Consider the following 13,548-nt stretch of genomic DNA (forward strand, 5'->3'; position numbering starts at 1 on the left):
TACCTTGTGATTCATTGCATGCATCTAGAAACATTTCAGCTGAACACGTCACACTGTACAGGTCATAACACAAGCTGAGTATGCACATATTGTCATTTTCTGCTCTGAAATGTCCCTCTCATTTGGAAAGTGAAATTTCATATTTGAAATGAACAACCTTCTAATGTAAAATCAGTAAAACGACACATGTGCACATCACACAAGAGAAGGGGAAGCAGCTGCACACTGGCCTGTGGTTTACAGGTTCACGGTACAGACGTAGACAAAAATCACAGTGCAGAACATCATATATGCTGGAAGTGTAAGGACGGGTTAACACTGTGCATGTTTCGTGTGTTTTAGCACATACACACGTTGTGCACTTATTAAAATGCTATATCCAGTCTGAGTAGCAGGGAGGGCAGCTTCAGTGCTTCATTTCTTACTTATGAACACTGCCAACTAATCTGTCTTCTGATTCTTGACTGTATCTCTTCCACCTTCTACTTGACTCCAGCTGATTAAGCTCTCGACTCCAAACCATGAAAACTGTGTCGTTTTCTTCATGTCAGTGGTTCTGGTTTGGCTGTCTCGACACTGAGTGCCTAGGACAGGTAAATTTTACTCATTCAAACAAATTCCTTGATAAAACATTACAGTTTTTTTTATTTTTTACATTATTATTGTCTATGAAAAGGGAGTTTTGCAGAAACAGTTTGGGAACCACTGGTTTACACACGTTTAAAAACAACAGACTGCATACTTACAGAAGCAAAAACCACGTGGGAATAATCATGAAGGCTCATTTATGTTTCCTTTATGTACGTAAATAGGCACATCCATGTCAAATGCTGTCAAACATCACTACTGACACACTCCAATGGGTCCTTTACACTGGCATGATTATTAGACATTTCATCCACTAGAGGGCAGTGCAGATTTCAGAGTTCACATCCAAGTACCGATATCTGTTTTCAATAATAACAAATATAGCCTTGAAAACTAATAATAACCTCATATATAGAGGCAGCTTGGTAAACGGTGGTGGACTGTGTGGACGTAGACATACATATATACACCAACACTGCCAGTCGTTGTGATACACCAACACATCCGCAATCTTGGTCCTGGCAAGAGAACTCATCAGCCTCAAGCATTACATGACAGCACCTGGTCCAACTGGACTCCAGCAGTCTGACTACCACTTAATGACGACGTCCATCTTGGTTGAATTCTTGCTGGCGTTGTTCTTACTTTCAAATGTAAGTCGCTTTGGATAAAAGTTTCTGCTAAATGACTGTAGAATAGAATAATCACTGACATATGATCTGTAGTGTTTATTGGAATTAAAGTAAGTTAATTACATAATGTGTGGGGAAAATTATTGTTAAAGGGAAAAGTAAAAAATAGGAGCAGATATTTGATATTTTCCTATTAAACACAATAGATATTATTTATATTATAATCCTTTGGTTAAAAAGTTGTCCCTATATAAAGTAGTAAAGCCCAATTTTATCATGAAATAGTTAAATAAAAATGGCACAAAATGTAGATTTTACACAGTACTTTGAAACCTCTTGTCATTTTTAAACATATTAAACGTTTTAGGAAATGCACCAATGAAAACCATCCCAACAGTAATAAATGTTATTATAGTAAACCTTTCAGTATTGAAATGGTTCCAGGGTTGGGGGGTTTACATGCGAACCAAATCACGCATGTAAAGGACAAAAGAGGTGGACAGAACGTTCTCTATCTTTCTTTAGCACAAAGCATAAATGGGCCTTGAAGTAGTGGTAAAACTAGCTTAATGTAGACAAGTCCATGGGTTTGTTAAAGATGTAGCTATTTTTTTGTTTTACTTGTAAATACTGTGGTTGCTAAACAAGGAACTGAAAACAACTGGGTACACTGGGCTTGTAGGAAGAATGTGTTCAAACGGGGAAACATCTAAAATCTGCTGTACTGCAGTACTCTAAGACCGACATTACCCATCCCTAATCTAGTACATGATAGAGTTAAATGGCCAGCCACAGTTTGTTTACACCAAACACATGTAGAAACAATGCAAAAAGCACCAAAACGCGTACTTCCGTGAGCAGAAACAATGTAGGATTTGTCTTGAAAAGTCTTAATCCCAACTGAAGCTTGTTTTAACTGAACTGGTGTGCATTTCTCCAGATTAGAGCTCAAAGCTTACAGGGATAACACATGAAGATATGTACGGCTGAAGTTTTCAAAAGTATCTAGGGACCAGTGTGTTTACGCATAAATGTCTGTGTGTGGACATTAACTACATCCTGGCTTCTTCTTTGTTCCTTTGTCCTGAAAACGGACCAAATAAAACTAAAAAAATAAAAACATAACAGCGACTTCTGTGAGCCATACTGTTTAGTTGTGACACTGTTACAGACTCCTTTTGCAGAGAAACTAGGGAGGTAGGTGCACATGCACTGAATTTCCTGAGCTACATCACTTTAAATCTCAGACCAGGAGTTTTATTACACTTAAGGCATAAAAAAAAAAAAAAAAAAACTAACCAAAGTTCTTGTATGTTTTTTTTTTTTTTTTTTTTTTTAAAGCCAAATCCACGCTATTGGACCAATGCAAGGCAAGGCCATGTTTGGCTAGCCCAGAACTTAAAACTTAGAGCCAATGTTTCTTTGCATTTAAATGGTGGGAATAATGGACCTTGAGTATATGAAGTCATTTTAAATGTCACCTGACCTGCTGGACAGTTCAGAAGCTGAGGTTAAAGTAACTTTAGACAAGGTCTGCATATCAAGTAGGCAACAGAGAGACATGTAGCCTATACGGGCACTGAAGCAGTTGTTTGTTTTCAGTAGTTGCTATTTGTGGAAATTATGCCAACAAAGAAGACAAAGAGGAAGAGACTGAAAATGGTGTTTTCTTTGTATGGCATCAACTCTGGTACAAAATAGGAAAAAAAAAAACAATGCAGCATAAGAGTATTGTCAGATGACTGCTTCTGCCAAACAGATGGAAACTAGCATTGCATTTCCAAGACAGCACATACATCTTTATCAAGTCTACCGAACTCTTCCCATGTGAAACGGCTTTAATCTGCTTATTCAGTGTCTTTTCTCTGACAGCCTCAAATGGGTAATTTGGGAAGTCACACTGTAGGTTTTGGTCTTCCTACTGGATTTATCAGTGACAGAAACATATTTAAAAGTGATTCTACAAACCAAATTATAACTTAAAAACACAGATCTGATGAACATGCAGCAGGTGTTTGTGTAATTTCTTAAAATACTTTAATCTATAAAGAAAAAGATAGATGATGCATCATTAGCTTGATGTTTTCCGTTAGCATGTCTGCTAACTCGTTACCTTTCATCTTTGTTGTGGATGGAGATTTACAGTCGACTAAAACCAAATGTATTTATATAAATTTCAGATAGCTAGCTCTGTTTGCCCTGATACACATAGTTGATTATTTGACTCACAACAGAGTTGAACCATGCACAGTTAGCATGTTGTTAGCATGTTGTTTTAGCCTGATAGCTACAACAGCTAGGAAGGAATGGTATTACATCTGGATTCAGTTATTGATAATCATGACTTCTAAAACAATTATTAGACTTATCTTTTTAGAGCTTCCAGCTGTCTCAAAGATGGTTAAGAAATTATTAATTTATTCAAATTTTTCCAAGACTTTACAAATTGTTGCTCTCAGTTTCAAAGGCTCTGTGTTTAAATTTTATAGTTTGTTAGCATGTTTCTGCTGGTTCTTACCTACGTTATAGGTGGGCTATGGGTAAAACACTTGGCTGAAATAAATAGAAATTATGCTTTTTCATTTCTGTAAAAAAGTGCAGTTTTTCATTTTTGCCATTTTGTATGCACAAAGTGACCACATGAAAGAAAAGTTGCTGTATGTTTCCGTGTTGTTTCTTTTAGATGATAAAAACAAAGATAAAACAAATAAAAAGAAAGTCAGTGGCAAACAAGAAATATACTAAATAAAAATGAAAGAAAAGACTGAAGAAAAAGGAATAAGGGGAAAAGTGAAGAAAAAAATAGCGAGAACAAGTAAAGAAATGAATGAAGTTAGAGTTGAGGTTTAGACAAGAACATATGAGGACACGGACTTAAAGACAAAAATAGAGATGGATGATTGGATTTGAGATGTTAAAGTGCCCAGGAGATGCGTTTTATACACACACACACACTCACTCACTCTGTCCACAGCGTAAACTAGCGTTAGCCTTGGAGACCACCTGCCCTCTTGCTGAACTCAAAAACACAAACACACTGATGACAGGATGCTCAAGACATCCCATCGGGACGAGCTGTCATCACCACAGAGTTACGTCATTAACACACATACTAGTGTTCGACACACTGAAACTGAAGTCTTCAGTAACACACACACAGCGACAAATATGCAGACTTGTAGTGGAAACGCTTGTGTGTGTCCTGTGTGTGTCCATGATTTGTCCTCTGCCTGTCTCCCAGAAGGTCTGGACGTCTCGCTCAGTTGGTCCTCCTGTGTTTCTGGTGCCAGAGAGCAGTTGGCAGGTTTTGGCAGCCCTGGTACTCCCGCCTCAGCTCACTGTCCGTCAGCGGTGGCGTAGCGTTGCAGGGTGCGCCCGCCAGCGTCACATTCAGGAGGCCGCTCCACGGTTCCAAGAGGCGAGACACCTCAGAACCCTGAAAAGACAGAGATTAGAGAAATGTTCATGAGACCCAGCATAAAAAAATATTGGTGGAGATCGTTTCTCAAATGAGGATAGACCAGTGGTGTAGTCCAGGCTATACACGGGTATACAGCGTATACCCACTTTTTTTTCTGTCAGCATTGCGTATACCCACTTCTAAACACCAGTGATGTGAACCATTCAGTTATACCTGCATACCCTACTCTGCCTCCAACTGGTTAGTACCGTGGGCGTAGAATTGGGTAGGGACGATTGGGACATGTCCTTACCAATATCCACCAACTCCTTGATTGTCCCTACAACTTTTCGCACACTGCGTTCCTCCCATACCCATCAGCTTTCCGTTCCCCCGGCACGTCTGGCAACAATGGGGAGCAGGGCGTTTAGTCGCTCGGCTCCTCATCTCTGGAATTCCCTCCCTCCTGATCTCCGTACAGTGGACTCCTTCCTTCTCTTCAAATCCAGACTCAAAACTCATCTGTTCAGACAGTCTTATCCCCCCTAAGTCCATATACATCTTTCCACAGTGTTTCCTTCCTCTATCACTTATTCTGTTTTGTGCTTTTAATGTTTTGCTTACTTTTAGTGTCTTATGTTTGTACAGTGTCCTTGGGTGCTTTGATAAGGCGCTTTTTTAAAATAAAATGTATTATTATTATTATTATTATTAAAGGACAGCTGAGAGTTACTGTGCTCTCACAGCAGCAGCTCTGCTTTAAACCCCGCCTTATAAACAATTTACATTGTTTTGATTGGCTCCAAGTTTGCGTTTCTTGCTATGTGATTGGCTGTCACTGCTGTCAATCACTCTGTTGAGTGCTGGTTCTAACTTGCCTTCATTCAGAACTTCAGGAGTGAAGAAAAGAAAGGAGGAAATCAGGAGGTATTTTAGAGTGAGCCAGTGTTAAAGTTTAAGTTACAAATAGATTATTTTCCAACTGCCATTGTGTCATGAATAATGGTAACAATAGCAGCCACTAAGCCAAAAAATGTGTTTCCTTTTCATAAATCAATGCGTTATTTTGTCAGGTGACAGAATCAAAGCTGCAGATAGTTCAGAGAGAGGAGGAGATGAAGGTGAAGAGGAAGGTGAGCTTTACTTCTTGGAGATGTGGCTTGATCTACATATTAGATTAATATCATATCAGTCATAATACTACATAATGAAGTGTTTATTTGACTGTCACATAATATTCTACAGACTAACAATAATAATAATAAGAAGAAGAAGGTTTGATACAGATCCCTCCAAAAAAAAAAAAAGAATAAAAGGACCATACTAATTTTAACATTGGTTGCGATTAAAATGAAAAAAGAAAAATTCCTCTACATTTTCTTTACATTTCCTCTAACATCACAAACTATGCAGTTGCAATCAATCAAAGTGATCACATAAAGATTTTATAATTCAAAATCACTACAGCCATAAGGATGATGATGTACTGTGTATCATTGGTTTATCATGATTTAATATATATTATATATTAAAATGACTGTATGTTAATGGTGACATTTCCCTTCAAGGTTCCATCCAGCCATCCATTGTTTGCCGATTATCTGGAGTCGGGCTGCGGAGGCAGCTGCCTAAGCAGGGAAATCCAGACTTTCCTCTCCCCAGCCACATTCACCAGCTCATCTGGAGGGATCCCGAGGCATGCCCAGGCCAGCCAAGAGATGTAGTCCGTCCAGTGTGTCCTGGTCTTGCCCGGGGCCTCTTTCCAGTGGGACGTGCCCGGAACACCTCACCAGGGAGGTGTCCAGGAGCCAAAACCGGGATGAAAACCACACTGCTCCTCCTCAATCCGAGGTTCGACTATCCAACGAACCCTCCTCCTCAGCACACCTGAATAGACCTTACCAGGGAGGCTGAGGAGTGTGATTCCCCTGTAGATGGAGCACACCCTCCGGTCCCCCTTATTGAAGAGGGAGACCACCACCCCATTCTGCCAGTCCAGGGGAACTGTCCCCGATGTCCACGCGATGCTGCACAGGCGTGTCAGCCAAGACAGCCCTACAGCATCCAGAGCCATACGGAACTCTGGGTGGACCTCATCTATCCCCGGGGCCTTGCCACTGAGGAGCTTTTTAACCACCTTAGCGACCTCAGCCCCAGAGATGGGAGAGCCAACACCAGCTACCCCAGACTCTGCTTCCTCATCGGAAGATGTGTTGGTGGGATTGAGAAGGTATTCTCTCCACCAGCTCACAACATCCCGAGTTGAGGTCAGCAGCCCCCCATCCTCACTGTACACAGTGTTGATCGAGCACTGCTTTCCCCTCCTGAGCAGCTGGATGGTGGACCAGAATCTCCTCGAAGCCATCTGGAAGTCACTCTCCATGGCCTCTCCCAACTCCTGCCATGCCTGAGTTTTTGCCTTAGCGACCGCCAAAGCTGTGTTCCGCTTAGCCTGCCGATACCCATCAGCTGCCTCTATAGTCCCACACGCCAAAAAGGCCCGATAGGACTCCTTCGTCAGCTTGACGGCATCCCTTACTTCTGGTGTCCACCAACAAGTTTGGGGGTTACCACCACGACAGGCACCAACGACCTTGCGGCCACAGCTGTGGCTGGCCGCCTCGATAATAGAGACACGGAACACAGCCCACTCGGTCTCAATTTCCCCCTCCTCACCCGGCACATGTTTGAAGCTCTGCCGCAGGTGGGAGTTGAAACTCTTTCTGACAGGGGACTCCGCCAAAAGTTCCCAGCAGACCCTTACAACATGCTTGGGTCTGCCAGGCCTGACCAGCATCCTCCCCCACCATCTGAGCGAGCTCACCACCAGGTGGTGATCAGTTGACAGCTCCGCCTTCACCCAAGTGTCCAAGACATGCGGGCGCAAATCGGACGATACGACTACAAAGTCAATCATCGAACTGCGGTCTAGAGTGTCCTGGCGCCAGGTGCGCATGTGGACACTCTTATGCCTGAACAAGGTGTTCGTTATGGACAATCCATGACAAGCACAGAAGTCCAACAACAAAACACAACCCGGATTTAGATCGGGGGGGGCATTCCTCCCAATCACGCCCCTCGAAGTCCCCCAGCAGAACGAAGGAGTCCCCAGAAGGAGTGCTCTCCAACACCCCCTCCAAGGACCCCAAAAAGGGTGGGTACTCTGAACTGCTATTTGGTGCATAAGCACAAACAACAGTCAGGACCCGTCCCCCCACCTGAAGGCGGAGGGAGGCTACCCTTTCGTCCACCGGGGTAAACTTCAACATACAGGCGCCAAGTCGGGGGAAAATAAGCATGCCCACACCTGTTCGGCGCCTGTCACCTGGAGCAACTCCAGAATGGAAGAGGGTCCAGCCCCTCTCAAGGACAGTGGTTCTACAGCCCAAGCCATGTGTTGAGGTGAGTCCAACTATATCTAGCCGGAACTGCTCAACCTCGCACACCAGCTCAGGCTCCTTCCCCACCAGAGAGGTGACATTCCACATCCCTAGAGCTAGCTTCTGCAGCCAAGGATCAGACCATCAGGGTCCTCGCCTCTCACACTGCACCCTACCCCTATGGCCCCTCCAGCAGGTGGTGAGCCCACGGGAGGGGGGGCCCATGTTACCCTTTCGGGCTGAGCCTGACCGAGTAAGGTTTTATTAAGTTGATTAATATAAGTAGTCATTTTTTGTAGTGAGGGGTTAAAGAACATTTCTGTTCTTTACAACAGCTAAAGATGCAGGTACAACTGATGAAGACGTCAAAAATGTTTTTTGTTTTTTTTTTCCATGATCACAATATCTGGTTGGTTGGCCACTGCCATACTGTCAGTCTATATCTGGAAGTCCCACAGGATCTTAGCCCTCTCATTCTCCACCACCTTGAGAGGTGTTTCCCATTGTGACCTAGGGGTCTTCAGTCCAAATTCTGCACAAATGTTTCTGTACACGATGCCGACTAGTTATGGCATTCCATGTATTCTTTGCCTGCCAGTATTTCACACACATGCTGTGAGGTGCTGGATTGTTTCAGGGCCCTCTCAGCCTGCACCTGGGGTCCTGCCTGGTGTGGTAGATCTTGGCCTCCATTGCCCTGGTACTCAAGGCTTGCTCCTGTTCTGCCATGATTAGCATCTATGTGCTGTCTTCAGTCCAAGTCTCTCCTGCCAGTGGTTGGACATCTCATATCCACCACTTCGGCTATCTGTCGGTGATACATCCCATGCAGGGGCTTGTCCTCCCATGATGGTTCCTCCATTTCATTCTCCTCTAGGTTCCATTGCCTGAGGCATTCACTCAGTGCTTCATCCCTTGGGGCCATCTTCCTGATATATTCTTGGAGACTGGATGTTTCATCTTGGATCTTGGCCCTTGAATATATGCAAAATGCCCTTTTCGTTTAAAAGAAGTCCTACTGCTATATGAAGAAAATGCTGTAAATTTAGGTTTACAAATACTAAATCTGGAGTCTGCACCCTGTGTTCCTCTGGACCTTCCACAATGGTGAAAAATGCTAAAGAACTGTTTTTAAATATAAATATAATAACAAATGCAGGTAGCATTTTTCAGTTTTATTCATGGAATAATTACATTGAATTTCCACAACATAATGACACTAAAAGTATCTGTAATATTTTTAATCTATAATTATAATCTCATTTTAATCTAACCATTAATATAATTTTAATCTATAATTTTTGTATCTATTTTTTTATGTCATTACGTTGGAAATTATAGAATTTTTTTATTCATATATTTTTCTTTATACACAATTTTTCACAAATATGTCCATTGCATAGAAGGAAGTCTGTCTACTTCAAAAGTTTTATGTTTTTTCTTTATTTTAAAACCTGAAAAAATAAATAAAAACGTGGTTCGACAAAAATAACAAATTTCCTCTAGTAGATATTTATCTGAAATTATAAGTTGTCTGTTTTTAAAAGGTTTTGTAACATTTGCGTCTCTAAAGGAGTTTTATTTAGCTGGCTGAGAGAAAAATGGCTCTTTGGATTGGAAAGGCTGCAGACCCCTGCACTAAACAGATTTACCAGCAGTTTTCTCTTTGAACAGCAACAGTTAAAATATTTCTTCATATATATTTATAAAATCAAATATTTACGAGAAAGAAGGATGAAATGTTCAGGATTTACTAACTAAAAGGTAAAAAGTCAGCAGGATGAGTTTAAAGCTGTGAAGCTGCTTCCTTCTAAACACAGAAGGAACAATATGTGATGAATATCAGCATCAGGTGAACAGACAGAAAGCAGGATGAGAATCTCACAGCTTCTAGATGGTGAGGAGAGAGAAATATTCACAATATGCACAATAACTTCCATCCATGCAGCTTCACTGCTTCATTATCCACATTTCTGGATATAAATTCTCTAACCTTTCATTCTTAGTTTGACTGTTTAGCTTCACCTGTTGCACCTGCAGCCTCCGCTACCGGGAGTTAAGGGTTAACATCTCATTTCCGGGTGTAGCGTCAGGTCTGTAGATGTAACTATAAACATGTGTGGTATCCACAGAAAGTCCAGAATCTCAGCTACCAGCTCAGTAAAACCATTTCTATCACCAACACAAACAGTTAAGACAACAAATAAAAGACCAAGTACACAAAGTCCAAAAACATATGTAAACACAGATGATGTCTCCCCATGTCCACCTGACGGCATGAACATGGACAGACGAGTCCTCTTTTTTTCTTTTTCTTTTTTTTTTAAACTTGTCCTGTCCAGCATGGTGAGGGCAGAATGATGGTCTGGCTGCTGCGTTGTATAAAAAACAAATTTGCTTTGCCAAGAGGAGCTTTATGGGTATAAGGCTCCTCTTGATAATCATATATTTTTTTAATTTTTTTATTTATTAAAAAATGTTGTTTCATCTTATTTATTTTGAATTGTGGAATTTATGTAATCTTGCTGGACCTGACCGGAGGGGATAAAAAAAGGACAGTAATGAAGAAAAGTAAAAAGGAAAATAGAAAACGGGAAGAGGAGACATAGATCCAGCAGATAGACGCAACAAGCTTCAATCTAACCTAACACCAGACAACCAGCTGCTACACCTGTACAGAAACACAACAGAGAATTTCCTACAGCTTTCAGAGGTAAACTAAGCTGACAATCATCAGGAGTTCCTAAAAAAATAACCAGGATAGCAACAACATGTATCACAACAACAACCAAAGTACCAGAAACACACACACACAGACACACGCACACAAACACCCTAAACAAAGGTAGTTCTTAGTGTATAAACCCACTGGACAACTCAGTGACTGTCAACATGCAGAGGATGAGGAATGAGGAGTGATCAGAGATAAATGTGATCCTGCAAATATGACCACGACTCCACAGAGGCTACAGGCAGTCTAGGCCAGCAAAGAGACCCGGGTGATCAGCAGCAATCCCGGAGCATAAACCCAAGCTACCCCACCATGAAGACCACCCCGGACTCACCCCGAAGGGGGCAGAGGAAGGCCCCAGTCAGATCCCCCTGCGGTCACAGGGCACAGGCCCTGGTGGGCCAAGATCCGCAGCCGTCAATCCCGCCAGGCACCGGCCATCCAGGGCAGCGAGAGCGAAGGGCCCCGAGCCCCAAGAGCCCAGAGGAAGCCCCACCCCCCACCAAGGGCCCGCACTATGCCAGGAAGCCCCCCCAGACAACCACCCAGTGTAGGCCAGCACCCACCCCAATGTTCCAGTCGCATACCCCAGGAACCAGGGCAACATTTACTACTTCCCCCATGAAAAAGTACCATCCCTAGCTTTGACCCTCTGGGTATCAGATTGTGCAGCATGTGGACCCTGAATTAAAATGCAAACTTTAGCTTTAGCTGAAAAGTTTTAGCTTTTTTTTTTTTTAATTTTGGAAAAGCTTAAGAAACACTGGTGTAAAAACTTGCCTTCCCCAGGTGGTCCAGCAGGCAGGTGGTAGGGCTGATGAGTGACCAGCTGCTCTCATCCCAGCCCGGGCTCAACCTCTGGTTCTGGTAGGCGTAGGTCTGCCGGGTCTGGCTCTGAATCAGAACCACGTTGAAGTGTTTCTTGGACCCTCGCAGCCTCTTTGACAGGACACCACTGTAGCTCTGATCCACAAAGAGCAGGACACGAGTGGCTCTGCAGCCGGCCAGATCGGCCAGCAGCTCGTTCACGGAGTACCGCTCCTTCAGATCTGCCTGAGTAAAGACAAACAGAGACATTTACAGTCAGACTTTCAGACAGACTTTTATACAGAACAACTTCTACAACTCTTGGAACAGAAATAAGTCCTTAAAGGGCAGGCATAATATACTAAAATAAGCAATAAACAGTATAAAATATGTACGGAATACAAGCACAGTTTAAAATCACAGTACTGGAGAGGAAAACATACTGTGTTTTCAGAGTGTTGCAGTAGTATTTACCACAAATGTTTATTTAAAAAAAGACACCCAGAGATTATATCCAATAATTGCTTTTATATAAAGTTGCTTTTCTTGATATGTTTTATATTTTCATGTTACTTGTATTTTATTTTGAAGCCCTTTGTGATTTTTATCTTGAATGATGCTATATACATAAAATTTTACTTATCTCTCCAGAGAGCACCTCTTTTCCTGAAACCCTAAAGGCCCATTTAGGCTTTCGTTACTACGGAAATAGTTACATATGTACATTTCAAACATCACTACCCTTTCATGTGTCCTTTACATTAGTGTGGTTGTTAGCCGATCTATCCACCAGAGGGAAGTGCAGAGTTCACCTCTGACATTTGTGTCAGACAACGAGATAAGAGGCGTGGAGTGGTGGTCCAGTTATTCTTTCACTGATCGGACATTAGCTTCATTGTTCCACACTGCCCCCGTGGTTTCCGGTGGTACTGCTCCATTTGCTAGGTCAGGGTATGCATCTGCTAGGGCCCAGAAAATGGTCCAAATTACTCACAGATAGTCTGGTCCATTTGAAGCAGTGAGACGCACCAAAGAGGTGAACTCTGATCTGCTTGGAAACTGGGGGTCTTGGTTCAATTGAGCTCTGGTGTGGTTTGCTTGCAGTGTGAAAGCAAACAATTCACTGGACCAAAGGGAGGAAGTGATGTAGATCAACATGTTGGATATCTGGCTGCCTCATTCTGGACAGATTCTGGTAAAACCGGATCAAGTTTGAACACCAAAGTTAAACCAGAAACCAGACTGCAGAAATTTATTATTGATCCATTGTTTACTAGCGGTGAACGAGACGTTTTCAGTCCTGGACAATCAGTGGGCTGGATTTTCATCATCTTGTTCAGTGGTCGCCTCGGGGAATATCTCTTCCTAGCAAGCAGCAGGTTTAAGTGTGATGTAGCGCAGGCGGTTTGGTCCACTAATGCAGTCAAGTTTAGTATGAAAGCAAAGTAAAGAAAGGTGAGACATTTTTCAGAATTCTCCACCCAACTGAACCAAGTCCCCCAGAGTACCCTGGTGTGAATTCACCCTTAAAAAGGTCACCAAGTCTACGCATCTCAGGCTCAGAGGACGGAAGTTCCAGAGAGTGGGAGCCACTTTCGCACAGACTTTGTCACCTTTAGTTTTCAATTGAGTGTGCTGCACAGCCAGCACACCGGGATCACATGAACCTTAAACACACCAACATGTTGTTCTGCTTTGTGTTTCTCTTACGATTCCGTTCATGTTGGTGTCCCACAGCAGCATGGTGCCATCGCTGCGTGTTGGCGAGTTCAGGTACAGAACCAGCGTGTCAGCACAGTGCCGCTTCCTGCAGACGTAGGACACGTGGTTACGGATCGCCACCTTCTCTGTGGCTGGGTAAACACCTTCTACATCGTCTGTAAGAGGAGGGAACAGAGGAGAGGAGTCAGACATGAAGCTTTTTACACTAATGTTTCCATTCATTCTCATGACTAAAAACAAGCACGTCTTCAGGTGTCCAACAATACGGGATCGTGGTCGTCTCAGGTC

At 42.7% G+C, this 13,548-nt stretch overlaps 1 protein-coding gene across 1 annotated transcript in view; it reads right to left on the reverse strand.

Annotated features, from left to right (window-relative positions):
• Positions 1-627: 627 nt before the first annotated feature.
• The window catches only part of si:ch211-67e16.11, a 30,606-nt gene continuing 17,685 nt past the window's right edge, over positions 628-13,548 (reverse strand). Inside the window, exons 6-8 of the mRNA XM_042000984.1 lie at positions 13,249-13,415; positions 11,512-11,784; positions 628-4,656 (exon numbers count right to left, since the gene is read on the reverse strand). Of these exons, the coding sequence (XP_041856918.1) occupies positions 4,480-4,656; positions 11,512-11,784; positions 13,249-13,415 (617 nt within the window). The 3' untranslated portion in view covers positions 628-4,479. The remainder of the gene's footprint in view (positions 4,657-11,511; positions 11,785-13,248; positions 13,416-13,548) is intronic.

Source organism: Melanotaenia boesemani, chromosome 12, assembly GCF_017639745.1.
Source record: "Melanotaenia boesemani isolate fMelBoe1 chromosome 12, fMelBoe1.pri, whole genome shotgun sequence".
NCBI classification, from domain to species: domain Eukaryota; kingdom Metazoa; phylum Chordata; class Actinopteri; order Atheriniformes; family Melanotaeniidae; genus Melanotaenia; species Melanotaenia boesemani.